Consider the following 16469-nt stretch of genomic DNA (forward strand, 5'->3'; position numbering starts at 1 on the left):
TATCGGTACCATTGGTATCAATACTACCCCTTCGGTATTGATACTCCTTGAATAATTGATATTTTGCCTTATGGTATCGATATTGTTCATCCAGTATCGATACCCATACCCAAATATCATCCATTTTCTCTTTGAAGTATCAGTACTAGATGAACAGTACCGATACTTCTTGCACAGACTTCACTCCTATAGCCCGAAAATTTACCAATTCCTACTTAAACCTTTCATTTTGAACTCCTTTCATGCTATTAAACTCAACTACACTTACTCCAACCATCTTATATCCATATAACACATCATCATCTTCAATATCTCATCATAAATCTTGAAACCAAGAATCTTGCTAAATTTCCAACATGTTCTAATTTCATTTCTAACACTTTATACTTCTTATTCTAACTGATGACAAGTCAAATTTAATATCAAACTTGACTTACTAACTCTTTCTCACAATTTCAATTAGAAACCTCTTATATTCAATCCGTCATAACTTACAATTCTTTTAGGTTTAAGACAACTTAAGCTCTCCTTAAGTTTAAGTATTACCTAAAGAACATAAACCAAACTTAATTTCAATAATTAATCAACTAATATGAAACTCACCTTTTCAAATGGGATTCACGTCTGAAGGAGGAAGAAAGATGAAGAATTCTCTGGAAATCTTTTTCTCCTCCTCACAATTGCTCCACGTGGTTATATAGAATAACCATAACAAATTTTAAATTTATTTCTTGTCAATTAACCATTATACCCTTCCATTCATCCTTCTTTTCTATTCAACCTACACAAAAATATTCCAATTAAATCCCTAAACTTTCAATTTATCTAATTTGGTCACTAAATACTAAAATTTTACAATTTGGTCACTAACCCTGTGTTTGGGATGTTATACTACAATTGCTACAGCGCAAATTTAACAATATGTATTAGGATGATTCTTTTACATTCGACGAGCAGTGATGAGAATTATTAACAAATAATATTATTAATTTAATTTATAAAATTTTAAATTTTAAAGGGCTTAAAGTATAATTATAAATTAGTTAAAATTTTAAAGATAAATTAGTTAAAATAAAAGGTAAACTATATCAGCGGCACCTAACTATTGCCTTTTTTTATTTTGACCAATATTTTTTAAATTTTTTTAATTAGGTCACTCAACTATTTAAATGCATTCAATTAAGCCACTTGCCGTTAATATTTAACGAAGAAGCTGGCGTGGCAGTTAAAAATATTTGATATAATTACACATTTGGTCACTGTTACTTATATATTCTATCTATTTGGTAATTTTAATAAATTAAAATAAACTTAACCCTCAAATCTTTAATTTTAAAAGACTTTAAAAATTACAACATATTCTATATTTTTAACAAAACAAAATCTATGTTGCTTAGACACTTCATATATTTGTTGAAATATTCATATTTGATAAGTTTTGTGGGTAATTAAATTAATCCATGTTCATATGATTATATTATGTTCTAGTAAGATAGGTTGTAATTAGAGTTTATATTTTGTTCTATTCAGACAAGTTGTAACAGAGTTTGAATACTGACCGATTCAATTTCGAGTGTGATTTTGAAACTTGGCTTGATTTTCAACTCCTTTAATAAGTTTGGCTCGGTAATTGCACTCCTAATTGTAACAATTTTCCTGTTGAAAATTCGTGACATGCATGTAGATTTATGTGACAATTGTGCTTCGTTTGAACCATAAATGGATTTTTTCATAAAAAATTTGTTTTGTTATAAATATAGAATATGTCGTAACTTTTAAAAATCTTTTAAAATTAAAGATTTGAGGGTTGAGTTTATTTTAATTTATTAAAATAGGACTAAATTGATAGAATATATAAGTAACAGTAACCAAATGTGTAATTATACTAAATATTTTAACTGCCACATCAGCTTCTCTGTTAAATATTAATGGCAAGTGACTTAATTGAATGCATTTAAATAGTTGAGTGATCTGATTAACAAAATTTCAAAAATATTGGTCAAAATGAAAAGGGGCAATAGTTAGTGGTCACTGGTATAATTTACCCTTTATTTTAAATAATTTATCTTTAAAATTTTTAGCTAATTTATAATTATACGTTTAGTCCTTTGGAATTTAAATTTTTATAAATTAAATTAATGACGCTCCTCGTTAGTGGTACTCATCATTGCTTGTCGAGCGCTGTAAAATTTTCCTATGTATTAATAGTTGGTTTCAAATTTTTTACTCTAACAAATAGTCAAACGGATTTTTTTTAAATGTGTGCGATTTATGTAGACTTGGAAATAGGCAAAAATGCTTGAATAATGCTCAAAGGATTTTTATTTCCCTAAGTAGTGCACCCGCCAAATTATTTCTCCAAATAGGGTTAGTTCTACTGTGATATAGGTTTCACGGGGCGGATGACGGTAATGCAACTTTGCAAGGGGAGGGAAAATGCGTTGAAGACGCATGATAATCCCCGGGTCTTCAGCTTCAAGACGCATAGAAATCTTAGCATCTTCAACAGGCCGTAGGAATTACTCCGTGTCTTCACTGTGTACTGTAGCAAATTGCCTATTTGGGGAAATAATTTGGCGGGTACACTACATGGAGAAATAAAAATCCTTCAAGCATTTTTCTCTTTCAAAATATGTTTTAAACAAATGAAAATCACATGCAAAATACTTCATCTTCAAAATGATTAGAATTTTTAAAACAAATATTATTACTTATTGTCAACAACGTTTTTCGCCTAGGCAGGGAAAATACCGATATCGACTCGGGGGTTTTCTCTTTTAAAAGATTTCGAAATGTGAGGAGTCGCCACCAATAATTTAAGGTGCGATTGGGACACCGTAAAACCAGGTGATTTTAATAAAACATTTTATTTTAATAAAAATACAAAGTTTTAAGGTTTGCGAAAATCCAGAAATTGGGTTCGGGAGTCAGTTACGCCTGGGGAAGGATTAGCACCCCACAAGCGCCCAAAAATTGGTACCTAGTTGATTACCCTATATTTAAAATCAGAAATTTTGAGTTCGATCTTTATTTAATTTGAAAATCATTACGGATGCAAAGTTGAAAAGGGTATTCATTTATTGTGACCGATAGCATTCACTCCCAAGCATAAATGCGGGAGATCAACTATTGTGCCTTATAACTGAATATTGCCTCATTTTTAGAAAATCATGGCGCGATCATTGAAAAGGATGTCGACCTATTTCGGGAATCACCAGTAGTCACCCCTTGAGCATACTTGCGGGAGATGTACCATTAATTCCCTAATAAGTGAACATTGCCTTAGGTTTGAAAATAAAAGGCAATTAAACAAATGTTTATTCATCCTAATTAACTAAGAATAAATTAAGGCTTCCTCTATCTTAAAGTGTCGAATTATGAAAGTTAAAGAACCTAAATGCACAAAACTAGAAGTGTAGGTTCTAATATTAACCCTATTTGATTATTAAACTAATTATTGGATCGAATAACCGAGATGGTCCCTCAAGCATTTATGCGAGGGCCACCTCGAATTATTCCCTAAATTAAAGAGACTAAATCAAAAATTAATCTAAAGTGGAGCCTCTATTTAACCTATTTAATTATGTCAATCTTAAAGGTCTATTTGAAGTTCGGGAACTAAAAGGTCAAAGGGCTAAAACACCGAGTTCTAAAAGACTTAAAATAATAAGGACCTAAATCGACAATTTCTAAAGTTGGAGGACTAATTAAAACTTAATTTTTATCTAAATTATTAAACCTAAAGTTTTTTAGAAAATATTAATTATTAATAGATTTTAAAAGTCAAGCAATCGACTCGAGTAATCAGTCATCTATTACGAAAACTTGACTCGAATTGCTCCCTAATTAAAACTAATGTGAAATCCTAATTTCTAAGCTTGATTCGAATATTAATCTAATTTAAAACTAAATCTAGAATTTAAACTATGAAACAAAACAATTAATAATAAACTTAATTTTAAAAAAGAAAAATAATAAAAACAATGAAAAAAACATAAAATAAAAAATTAAATAAACATAAGTACAAGGACTTAATTGCATAAAATAAAATAACAGTGACTAAAAAGCAAGAAAATAAAAGTTAGTAGTTAAATAAGAAATAAATAGTGACCAAAATGTAAAAATTAAAATAATAGTAGCTAAATCAGAAATTAAAAAGTGACTAAAATGAATAAATTGCAAATATCACATCCAAATCATAATAAAATAAGATGCAAAATACAAACAGTGTCTAAAATGAATAAACGTAAAAACTGTGACTAAATTCGAATAAATCTGAATAATAATAGTGCAATAAATTAGAAAAGAGAGATCCAATGATCAAAATGAAAAAACACGGCAAACATTGTGGGACCTGTACGAAAATAAGCCAAAATGTCAGTATTAAAATATTAAAATGGTAAAATCACAAAATAAAGACAAAATATTTGAAAATAAGTGAAATAAGCTGAAATGGGGGACCAAAATGAACAAGGGAGAGAACTGGAGTGACTGCGCTCGTGATTTGACCCTAGAAGCCCTAAACACACTACTTGATGCCAAAACTATGTCGTTTCACAGGGGTTTGGGCAAACGCCAAAACGGTGTCGTTTTGATTCGTTTATAAATACCCCTTTTTTTCTTTCATTTTCTCATCTTCTCTCTCTCTCTTCCCTATCAATCCTCCCCCTTATCTCTTCACTTATCCAGAAACCAGCGACGAGCACTGTTGTCGACAGTCGCGCCTATCGCCACCGACTGTCGTTAGCCACTAAGCTTTCAGGGTTTATTTGTTTCGATGCAGTGGTCTCAGATCGGGGCTCAGATTCACGTGGAATGGCCCCAACGCTATGAAACAAGGTCGAGACCCTTCGGCTTCCAATGCTCCGATCTACCTTCTCCGCCGTTGGATCGATCTAATATTGAAGTATGACGTTCCCCTCCTCCAAATGTTCCTCTTCACTATTCGGATTGGACAGCGGGGCTCTTATCGCCGACGAGGCTCCGACCGAAAGTAAAAGCTTCCTTTCTTTTATTTTTCTTTTTTAGTTTGTAAAGTTATTTCAAAAAGAATATATATATATATATATATATAACTGTTTTTATTGCTTCCGAAAAAATGGAGGAGCCCCGCTTACAGTGTTGTTTGGTTGGGTTATATACCCATTACAACTGTCAGAAATAGAAATAAATTCTTTGCTGCTGTGGTTACATTGTGTGGAGTGTTGGATGGCAGGGAATGATCGGCATGGGCTGTTGCAACTGGTTGGTGGCGTGCATGACAGACAGGTTGGCAATCAGCTTCAACAGTGAGTGGCAGGATATGGCTTCTTACCTTTTAAATTAATTAATTAATATATTTTTAGGATAAAATTGGTGATTACACTTATAATCAATTAGATTGATAAAAAAAACTTACGCATATAAACATCAATTACAACGAGAACTTGACTTTGTCAAAATGCCAAGAAGATGGCAGCTACTTCGCACGTGCAAATTAAACGTATTCACATGAATCATCATCCCCGCACGTGCCAAAAGTTATCTCAATTCTGAAGCAAGGATCCGGGGTTTTCTCCACTGTCATAACCTGATCGAATTCCGATGGTTATGTTAGGAGTGTAATCTTTTCCTCTCCATTTAGATTAATTACACGAATAATCACTTATATTTTTTATGTTTTATCTACTTTTAATCATTGATTTTAAAATATATAAGATGTGATCACTTTCATTTTTATTTAAATAAGATATAGTCACTTATATTTTTACTTATTTAATACATGATCACCACAGGTTAATTACCGTTAACATATTAAGTGACGTGATATTTTGATATAATCACATATTTTGTCCTTATTATTTACATATTCTCTCAATTTAGTCATACTTTTAATAAATTAAACTAAATTTAATCATTCAATCGAATGATGTTACGTGTCACTGGTGCCATTTGTTGTGCCACGTGTCACCATTTGGTTAGAGACTAATTTTATTTTAACTTAATATATGTATTTTCCACCAATTTGCTTTGCTTTGTTAAATTAAAATAAGGCTTAAGGGTCACATGTGCTCTTGTAGTAGACCAAAGCTATCAATTTCTCCCTTAGCGTATTTTCACATCAATTTTGCCCTTGAAGTTATTTAATTGCATCAATTTATACCTTTGACCATGTTGACTAACAGAACCATTAATCGTTGTTTACGTGGACACCAGCTGTTCCACCTAAGATAATTTTGTTGAAGTGTCAACATGATGACGTGATAGTAATAATTTTTTTTAAGAAAACGATAAAAAAATAATTTTGCATATGGACTACAACATTCCAGCTATGTCTCCTTTGTTGAATGGAAGCAATGACCGCAACATACTCACCAACCTCCCCAATCTCAAGCAGATGATGACAAAGTAAATCGGTCATGGCATTGACGGCGGCGAATTCCCCGCATAACCAATGGATAAACCCATCATCCTCATCAGGGGAACATTGGTGCTGTTGTTGGATTTCTCCTCCGAAGGCAGCAGCTCCGTCGCCTCCGGTAACTCCAACAGCATCAGCTCCAGCTGGAAGTTTGAAAACTGCATTTTATCATATAAAATTATGTTTCCTGATTGCATTACAATTGAGATAAACTCTACTAACCAATCCAAGAAATTATCTAAACTAATAAAACAACGTATATAAATTAAAAAATCACAAAACAAAATTCTTATGGCTCAAAACAATTCAAGGATTTGCAATGAGAAAAAATATGGGTAATAAAGGAACAAAGTAACAAACAGAAAAGCAAAAATAATAAGCCTAAAATCAACACAAGTCAAAACAAGAAGAAGAGAAAATAAAAAGGTCGACAGGGTGAGTTTGACATTTTCCGACAATCTAGACGTCGGTTGGAAGATCTGTACGGTGGAAAGGTTGAAATGGCAACAAGGAGCAACATAATGTGAAGATGGCTCCATCGGATAGTTACTGGCAACGAAATTAAGTATTTTGTTTCGAATAAATTGATTGATTTTTGTTATACCTATGATGATCGGTGATGTATTTAAGTAATCGAAGGTCGGATTCATGACGAGGAGCACAAGATGATTTTGTTGATGTATTTTGCGTACCAAACGGTGATCGACGACTACAACCAACATGGTGGTCACGACAGTCAAAGGTAGCTGATTAATGATCAATGAAGCAACCATACCTGAGAGTGGAGAGCACAGGTGAAAGACTTAGAGAAGAAAGGAAATAAAGTGAAAAAAAAATATGGGGGGAGGAAACTTAAAATGGTGATATATATTTGCTTTTAAAACTACGTAGTTTTAGGGTGGTAGAAGAAGAAAAGGAGAAATCACAATTTCAATCCTCTGACGTGAAAACGGTTGACGTCCACCTAAGCAGAAATTAACAGTTTTGTTAGTTAAAACGGTCAAATGTATAAATTGATGCAATTAAACAACTTTGAGGACAAAATTGATGCGAAAATACGATAAGGACAAAATTGATAAATTTGGTTTACTACAATGGCAACTGTGACTCTTAAGCCTTAAAAGTAGAGTAAATTAAAATAAAGTTGGTCTTCTAATCGAATGATAACACATGACACGAGATGTGGTATCAATGACATGTGACATCATTCGATTGGAGGATTAAATTTATTTTAATTTATTAAAAATATGACTACAATGAGAGAATATGTAAATAACATAGACCAAATGTGTGATTATACCAAAATATTTAACGGTAATTAACTCTTAATAATCGTATTTTAATTAAAAAAAATAAATATGACCGTATCTTATGTGTTTTAAAATCAATAACTTTTCATGTCCACTTAGATTTATTTATGGAGTATAATAGCACTTCACTTGATCAAAAGAAAAACAATCTGATTCCGAGTCCCAAAAAAGCATCGGGGCAGCTCCTCGAGATGAGAATCATAGAGTTAAGCCCGGGAGTTTGTTTCTCGTAAAAAAAATTAATAGTAATTGAAGTAAAATTAGCGTGGCGGGTGCCCTAACCCTAACCTTGAGAGATAATGAAGGGAAATGAAGACACGTACGTTGAAATTTGGCCTCAATTTCAGAAGCTTTCCTGGATTTATAACCAACCAGAAACATATGAAAAAACTAGAGGGCCGGTATTGTCAATAAAGAAACATTAAAAATCTAAACTTCCCCTCCCCCCTCCCACCCCCCCCTTTTTTTTCCGGATAGAGGTAAGCTTAACAACAATGGCGATAACACTTCCAACACCTACTCCTCTCTCTTCCACTTCTTTCTTCAACGCCCAAAATCATCCCAAGCTTTTCTCCGTTGCTTCAACTTCAACTTCCATCAAACCCAACCTCAAAACCTTCAAAATCAAAGCTATCAAAGAAAAAACTGAAGAAATTAAAGCCCCTACTTCATCATATGCGGATGAAGTTACAAAGAAGTAAGGCCTTGAAGTTGGGTTATGGAAGGTACGTATTTCTACTCCTCCTCCTCATTACTTATGCTTAATTTCGTAGGCTTGATTGCTAAGAAACCTCAACCACACAAATTCAGCTTGGTAGCCAACTGTTTGCAGAGCCTCTCATTAACATGTGGTGCCTGGTAGATTAAAGAAAGATGTTATTTTTTGGGGTTTTGTGAATGAGAAGCTAACTTCTTTTCTGTGATTCGTGTATTTTTGTGAACTTTACCTCAAGATATTCAGCTCAAAGGAAGAAGGGGAAGAGAAGAAATCAAAGGGGGATCAAGCGAAAGAGCTTCTAGCCAAATATGGAGGAGCCTACTTGGCAACCTCTATTACCCTCTCCTTGATATCCTTCTCCCTTTGTTATGTACTCATCAATGCAGGCGTTGATGTTCAAGCACTGCTGCAAAAGGTAAAACAAAATCCATCATATGAGCAAATTCTCCTTAATGCTTCATTTCATAACTTGTGATGATGAAAGGTTTCAGAGGACTAACCATTAGATGGGACTTTTAGGTGGGAATCTCAACTGATGCGACCGGAGAGAAAGTCGGGACCTTTGCTTTAGCATATGCTGCACACAAAGCTGCATCTCCTATAAGGTTTCCTCCAACCGTGGCTCTCACTCCTATTGTCGCGAGTTGGATCGGAAAGAAGGTTGAAAAAGATGATTGAGTTTTGGGGGTACTACCAAATTCAATGTCCATCTCATAATATTTAAGTGTACAGGTAAAACATATCTTCTCTTTTGTTGTTTCCCTTGGAGATTTAAGAGTTTTTTGAAGCTCCAAAATGATTTTGGTTGATTTCAGTGTGCTAGCAATCGGGTTAATTGCAAGAACAACACCGATTTGTTGGAAATAAGACATAAGATTGTTATCATGTAAGAGTTTCAACCTATATACAACTTCAGCATCAAAATACCAATCTACAAGTTCTGCAAATGATAAACAGATCAAAGAATTGAATCCTTTTAACTTGTCAGTCATCGGAGTCTGGTCTAAGACAATATGAATCAAAGGTATTATGTGATGCAATGCATTGCAGCCAGCGTCAGCTTGCATATTTCAGGTATGCAGAGGTGGAAAATCTTCTCAGAAACAAGCTTGCTCTGCACTGAATATTGATTACATCTTTATTTCATCAAGATTTTCTCAATACAGAAAAAAACAAGGTACAGAAGATCAGTTGTTTGTCACCTCATGATGTCTATATGAGCTATGCTAGTCAATCTGACAAGAGGATCTGGTTGATGCAATAAAAGCAAAATAGAATGGAGTAATATACTGAGACTTGTATAAAATATGACCTTATTACTACCAAGATCACGTGGATCATTTGTATTTTACTCCTGTACAGTGATTGTGATACCTACTACATGTTCTTTGATTCCTCCTTTGAGGAACTTTAAGTAGCCAACTTTTTGCGAACATTCACGCCAATGTCCAAAGTATCAGATATGCTCTCGACATAAAACAAGTTGAGGAAACTTCATTTTCACATATGCAAACATGCTTGTCACTTCCCGGTTGAGTTAGCAAAATGCACTTCAGTTACATTTGATGGAGGCGTTTGTGGACATGGTGAGCTAACAGCAGCCATGCCATGGTCCTCGTTTAGCGAATCAAACTTGTTCCACTCGATCAAAGCTATAGCCAAGAGTCACGGAATAAAAACAATAAGAGGAAAAATAGCATTAATCCGAACACATCAGAGTAGAGGATACATTCGATCCGCCAAAGTCCTGTGAGGCATTAAGATCTGAGCACATTTTACTAGTGTCCTGCCTCTTCATTTCAATGTCTTTCCCTCTGCTCTCTTCCGGCACCATTGTTGTTACAGGGTTCTCATTAAAGCCTGAAGTTGATGGAAAGTTTGGAGGTGGATCCACTCCTTGTATCTCTTCAAGTTTCTCCTCAAATTGGCTATAATATCACAGAGAGAGAGAGAGAGAGAGAGAGAATCATCAAGAAAGTTGACATTTTAATGCTTGGATGGACATTTGTCTTTGTCACAAAGCATTTACCATGCCACAAAAAAAAGAGAAATTTCAATGTTAGGATATCATCTTTTAACCAATAAGAAGCAGTGGTACCTGACAAGGTAAACATCTATAGGACCCATTGAGCTTCTAAGGACAATCCTGTACCTCCTTTGGGGATAATCAGCAGCCTATTATTAAGGAGAACGTTGCTATTAAGATTGAAAATAAAAACATATAACACATGTTAGATTCTTCAAGCTTTTGAGATTACCTCACCAGGATCAGGGACTTCCAGAGTGGTTCCATGTGGAGCTTTAATAGCTATTAGCGTTTCATTCTAAACAAGGCAAATTAACAACAGAAAGAAGAAAGCATCCCCAGCGTTAACAGATCTAGATGACTTCACAATTACTGAACCAAAAACATTAATATATAGTGTTTGAGCAATGAACAAACCTGGAAGCAGGGTAAGCTCTTGATATCTTCCTCAGTCACAAAAAGCCATCTGATATGGGAAAAGATGAAACGATTTAAGTTGATCAGCTGAGATTACGGAAAAAGTGTAAAAGTAGTAACATCTTGAGTAGGAAGTGAAAGTTTACTTTTGATTATTTTCATCTTCACTAAGGTTCCTCAATCTTTCTTGCATTTCTCTATACAATTAAAAGAAATGTAAATAACAATCCGGAGGATGAAATGGATTGAAGAGAGACACAGAAGGAGACCATAGCAGCTTAACGTGATTTTTTCATCTAATCTGTGTTCCTCAAAACAAAGGTTCTCAATCTCTGCCTACAAATGTTACCATTATGAAGTTTTCAATACAAACTTGGCCGATGATAAACCAAAAAGAAAAAAGAAAAACATTGATCCATCATTGCCAAGTATAGTACTTATTAACAATAAAACTTAGCTAAACTGAACTCAACAAAGTATCATCATTTGTGCTTAGAACATTCAATTAACATGCCTGTAACTTCCGAGCTAAAATTAGAGGCCAACAAAGACAAAGGTCGAAAAGATGATGTGGCTTTTGACACAACTCTAGGTCTGAAAAGCTGTAAAGAATATTCCCAGTATCCTAAGGAGCCATTGGGGGATCCACACTTATACATCAGATTGGTTTTACCATAAATGAATATATAGTCTTTTTCAAATTTCAACCAGCACAACACTTTCATCATTTGAGATGGAAATACAACCATGTTGAATGAACACAGTCAAAACTGCAATAAAATAATCCAGAGAGAAACACAAAATCAACTATTATTACATGTACATGCACCTGATTAGGAGGAAAAGACGGTAAAACTAGATTAATTTTCTATCAAGTACAAACACTAAATAACAAATCATAACAGCTGAAGCGTAATCCATACATGGATCTGCATCTTGATTAACAATTTGTCAAAAATTATAAAAAGCATACCTGCAAAGTGGCAACATTCTCATCAACTTCGCCAGGCCTTGAGACATCAAGCCCCCCGATTTAAATAAAAGGTTTGAGTGCTTTCCTAAGCAGAAAATCAATCAGAGCCAAAAAGGGTTTTGAGAATAAAATATGTAACTCGTACTTCCACTGAACTTTGTTCTTTATTTTCTTTTCTATGAGACCAATTCCTTCAAGAACATTGGTTAAGTCATATATCCTCCTCTTTTGCACCTTTAGGAATAGAAAACCATCAAGAACTATAATTAATGAATTATATGACCGGATTGTTTACCCAAACAATGAAACGGTTAACTCCAAGGTACCAGCAGCCTTATTTAAATCAAGAATACAATCTTCAGCTTGTTTAATCAAATTGATGAACTTCCTTGTCAAAAGCCCTGGGTTAAATTCAGAGAACATTATGAGTGTCTTACGAATTACTCACTCAATTCCATAAGATGTTTGAAACAATGCCAACAATAATTAGCCAAGTAACATTTAGAATCATTTTGAAGAAGAAGAATAAATACCTAGGGAACTATCATAACGGCAAGGACTTCCAGGAGTGACATTATTGCCAGGAGAACCTGTGAGCTTCAGAAGTTCATCATTATCTACATCAACTTTTATTCCTAATCAGTAGAACTAGGTCAAAAAGTAGAGGTTTGGAAGTAAATTTTGTGGATTTACAATGATCTGTCACTAAATAAGATGTATATCGAAGAATCAAAGACATCACGTTAGCCATATAACTTGCGTACAATACTACTCACCGAGATTTGAAGGAGCCTGAGGACCAGATTTACTGTTTTTTGTTAGCCTTGATGTTTTTTGAGCATTCCCCCCTTTTCCTGATACAGGTGTTTGGAGGGGTCTGCCAACCACCTCAGTGTGCCCTGGAGGCCTGGCCCAGTCACCAGACTCAACTTCTTGATCTGCTACATCACTCTTCCTCTTAAACTAATATGACAATATTTTCACATTGCAATTAGAAAGATAGGACATTCATTTTTGGGGAGAAAATTAAATCAAGAAAGAAATTGTCACACGAAGTAAATAATGTTTTTGGCATGCTAAAAAATTTAATATTGAAACAATAATCTTTTATTAAACAACCAAGCTTCAAGAACTTTTACCACTCACAATACCATCGATCCCGATCAGCATTATAGATTCGTAAACAAAACATACAAATAAATGAAATCATCACAAGTTAAATGGGCTGTTACTTGCCCAAGGGGAAAATCTTCACTTCGGCTCAAACTGGGTTAGTAAGAAGCTGCATTTCATAATGCGCTATTAACGACAGTCAAGACTATACCGGTTTTGTGCTTAATTCTACTTCCGACAAACATCATTTCCGGAACCAGTAGCCTGAAGAAAGCTAATTCTAATGACATAAATCTCTGAATAATCCATGTCAATGACCTGAACTTCCACATTAACACTTATATTAGTATTTGATGTAGTAGAAAGTTTTTCCATTATATTTACTTTATGCTTTGGCCTTGTTTTTGTTCTTAGATCTTTTAATATATTTCCCGACTTTATCTTTCTTTTTTCTTAATTAATAAAACCCTATTCAGTCAAATTAAGCATAATAAACCAAATCAAGACAGTAATTAACCCAACAATAAACCAATTTCGTCAAACCCCGCCAAACTTCCCAATTAAAAAACCCACAGAGAATCCCCATCAACTAAAAACCAAACTTTTTTTCTCCAATAATTCTAAATCCAGCAAATAACGATAAAAAATTCATAAAATTTACTTCATACATTAGATCTCAATTAAATCCCATGGTCAACAACACATTAAATTACAAAGTTTGAAATAGAGGAGAAAAGAAACTACAGGAGACTTGACCACGATGGCATCGAGTTCTTGATCGGCGACGCGGTGAGGCTCAGTCGTAGCAAAGCGGTGATAATCGCCTCCGGGATCCATAAACGATGGCTTTACAGAGAAAGTTAGCTGTGGGTTTTGCGGGTGTTGATTTTGCAGGGGAATTGATTGGTTTAACTGCTCTTGAGATCTAGTGTTTGGCACAATGGGAAATGAAAAAAGCGGGAAGGAGAGAAGTTAACAAATACGAGGGAAAATTAATATAAATAAATTATAAATTCCGTAACTTTATTTGAAAACTGAAATATTATTCGTTTTATTTCCTATTCTACTCAGTGTAATTTAAAACTGATCAATTTCATCACTTAATTTTATACATTTAGCCTTTTTGGCCCCTAAACTTAATAAAATTAGTTTTTGGGTCACTGAGCTGTTACCCCCAACTAGCATAATGCTCACGTCATCTTCCCCATCATCCCTCCTCTCTTACCCACGGAGGAGGTAAGACGCACGATGATAGAGCGACGACGAAGGGACATTATCACCTGGGTTTCGGTCGGAACTTGACAAGGAACTCATTAGTGAAGGCGGTGAGGTGCGAAGAAGACAGAATCGATCAAAAATGGCAAAAATAATAGCGACGTCGTTATGGGCTTTCATAATTTGCAACGTTTTGATGATCGATTTGGGTGGTTAGGGTTTACTCGGGATGTGACATTGAGACTGCTAGTGGCGGCGGTGTAAGCCATCGTTGGTTGAAGACGATGGATCGAAAGGGAGAGAGAGTTCGGGTGAAGAAGAAGAAATAATTAATAAACTAATATTGTTTAATGTCGTTTGTGGGGGAAACGATTGGGTGATCAAATTTGTCAATTATATTACATTCAATGATGAAATTGACAAGTTTTAAAGTACAATGAATAAAATAAAAAATAAAGCAAAGTACAATGATGATCCGTGTAATTTACCCTTTGATTTTTATAATTTTTATAATTTGATAAGTTAATTTAGTTCCAAATTTTAAACTATCTACTATAATATATACAATATACACATATTTTTTCATATATATATATATATATACAAACTTAAAATACACTATTCAAACTTTTACACTAATTTATCAATTATTAAAAAATTTAAGTTACTCAAGTTTTATTTTATAATTCGACTCGAACTTAAAATTTTTCAAATTAAATCAAATTTATGATATTATGAGTCGATTCAAGTTAAGTCAAATCAAATAAAAAAATTAATTTTTTTCAAGTTGCTCATCTCTAATTCAGTTGATTCATAAAATTATATTACAATGCCACGAGGGTACAACCAACAAATAAAAATCGTAGCAATTTCACTTTGGTTTGCATTAAACGTGATTCTATTTCTATACCATATTCATACATCTGTTTGGACGAACGATTTGTATTTCCAACTGTAAAATGATAATGCTATCAGAGAATTACAGAGAGAGGTGAAAGGAGATGAATGTTGTGATTAAGAAGTTAACAATTTACAACAGCAATGTGAATTAAGTTAGCAAAGAGAAAGAAAGCTCACCCTGGAAACAGGTATTTCATGAACTCCATTCGCGGTCCTCGGTCATCGTTCCTTTCATACTCTTTGATAACCAGATGGCCGTCTCCCTTGGGGACACCAGAACTTTGCCGAAAGGCCTCAAAACCACGGAGAGCTTTTGCAATCTGTTTTGCTGCAGTAACTCGGCTGACAATTCAAGAAGCCCTTCAAGTGCCTCTGCCCTTTGCCTATAAGAATTGACATCCAAAGTTTCCTTTGCCGGTGTATTCACGGGATCCAATAACTTGGATTTTGGAGATGAGGTAATGGAGTTCCTAACCTCTTTAACGGCAGGATTATTTGAGACGTCTGGTGTCGAACTTAAAGCTTCATAGCAGCTTGATGCCAGGGTCACTCGCCTAGCCATGGTTCTCATATCGAATTCATCTCTCACAACACCGATGGGTTCTGGAGACGAGGAAATGGAGTTACCAGAATCCCTTTCTTTAACACCTGAGGGCATTGAGTACCTATCGAATATATATAGTACTTTTTCTTCTCGGTTTAGTGATAAACGAGAATGGCAGCGCCAAAAGCTCCACGGCCGATTTGTTCCATGATCTCGTAATGATCCATTCTCGGCTCCATTGCTATTAACTCTTTACTGGCTGTCCTCTTTTTTCTTGTATGTTTATAATAAAAAAACAAAAACAAAAGGAGCAGCGGAAAATTGTTTTGAAAACTCATTTTTCATTTTGACATATTTTTCTCCAAATCTCAAAACAGTTGCCGGAATCTTCCCTTCGCCACCAATCCTGCCGGTGCATTTCATCAATATTCAAACGACTCGTTTTGAAAATATCAGCATTTTTCAAAGTCATCGAAATCTTCGCCGAAGGTCGTAACCGCCTTTTTTTCACATTGCTGTTGAATTCTTTAAAGCCTTCTTTTATTTCACTCTCAGCACTATTTCGGAAAAACTATTGAAATGGTCACTTTGTTTTATAAGTATTTACTTTTGACTATTAAATTTTAAAAGTAATGTTTTAGTCACTTATATTTTCGGTTTATAACATGTTGATCATTTTCGTTATTGTTTTATAATGTACTGATCACTAACATGTCAAATATCTTTAGTTTGATGATGTGATATGTTAGTAAAAAGATTAATTTTTAATTAGGTAAACTACCAAATTGATCACTTTTACTCAATAAATTAAAAAAATACGTTTTGATCACTTATATCATTTATTTATTAAATT

The 16469-nt window shown here is 34.1% G+C and overlaps 1 protein-coding gene and 1 pseudogene across 1 annotated transcript; one reads left to right on the plus strand and one right to left on the minus strand.

Annotated features, from left to right (window-relative positions):
• The first annotated feature begins 8166 nt into the window (after positions 1 to 8166).
• LOC120167907 lies at positions 8167 to 9313 on the plus strand (annotated as a pseudogene).
• Positions 9314 to 9450: 137 nt separating this feature from the next.
• On the minus strand, positions 9451 to 13845 carry LOC120167906 (transcription factor E2FB-like). The gene is made up of 12 exons (XM_039176787.1): positions 13702 to 13845; positions 12621 to 12807; positions 12378 to 12434; positions 12160 to 12245; positions 11990 to 12078; positions 11845 to 11899; positions 11155 to 11207; positions 11018 to 11068; positions 10872 to 10920; positions 10687 to 10752; positions 10527 to 10603; positions 9451 to 10356 (listed from the first exon to the last, which is right to left on the minus strand). Exons 1-12 carry the CDS (start codon positions 13792 to 13794, stop codon positions 10128 to 10130), a joined length of 1092 nt encoding a protein of 363 aa, XP_039032718.1. The 5' UTR covers positions 13795 to 13845; the 3' UTR covers positions 9451 to 10127.
• Between the last annotated feature and the right edge of the window lie 2624 nt (positions 13846 to 16469).

Source organism: Hibiscus syriacus, unplaced genomic scaffold, assembly GCF_006381635.1.
Source record: "Hibiscus syriacus cultivar Baekdansim isolate YM2019G1 unplaced genomic scaffold, ASM638163v2 tig00111708_pilon, whole genome shotgun sequence".
NCBI classification, from domain to species: Eukaryota; Viridiplantae; Streptophyta; class Magnoliopsida; order Malvales; family Malvaceae; genus Hibiscus; species Hibiscus syriacus.

Excerpts from the sequence above, each read along its gene's own strand:
- LOC120167906 (XM_039176787.1), bottom strand. The coding sequence starts at position 13,794 with ATGGATCCCGGAGGCGATTATCACCGCTTTGCTACGACTGAGCCTCAC. Across the intron at positions 12,246-12,377 it reads CCGTTATGATAGTTCCCTAG|GGCTTTTGACAAGGAAGTTC; the intron begins GTATTTATTCTT and ends AATTTAACCCAG. Across the intron at positions 11,069-11,154 it reads AGATTAGATGAAAAAATCAC|AGAAATGCAAGAAAGATTGA; the intron begins GTTAAGCTGCTA and ends TTAATTGTATAG.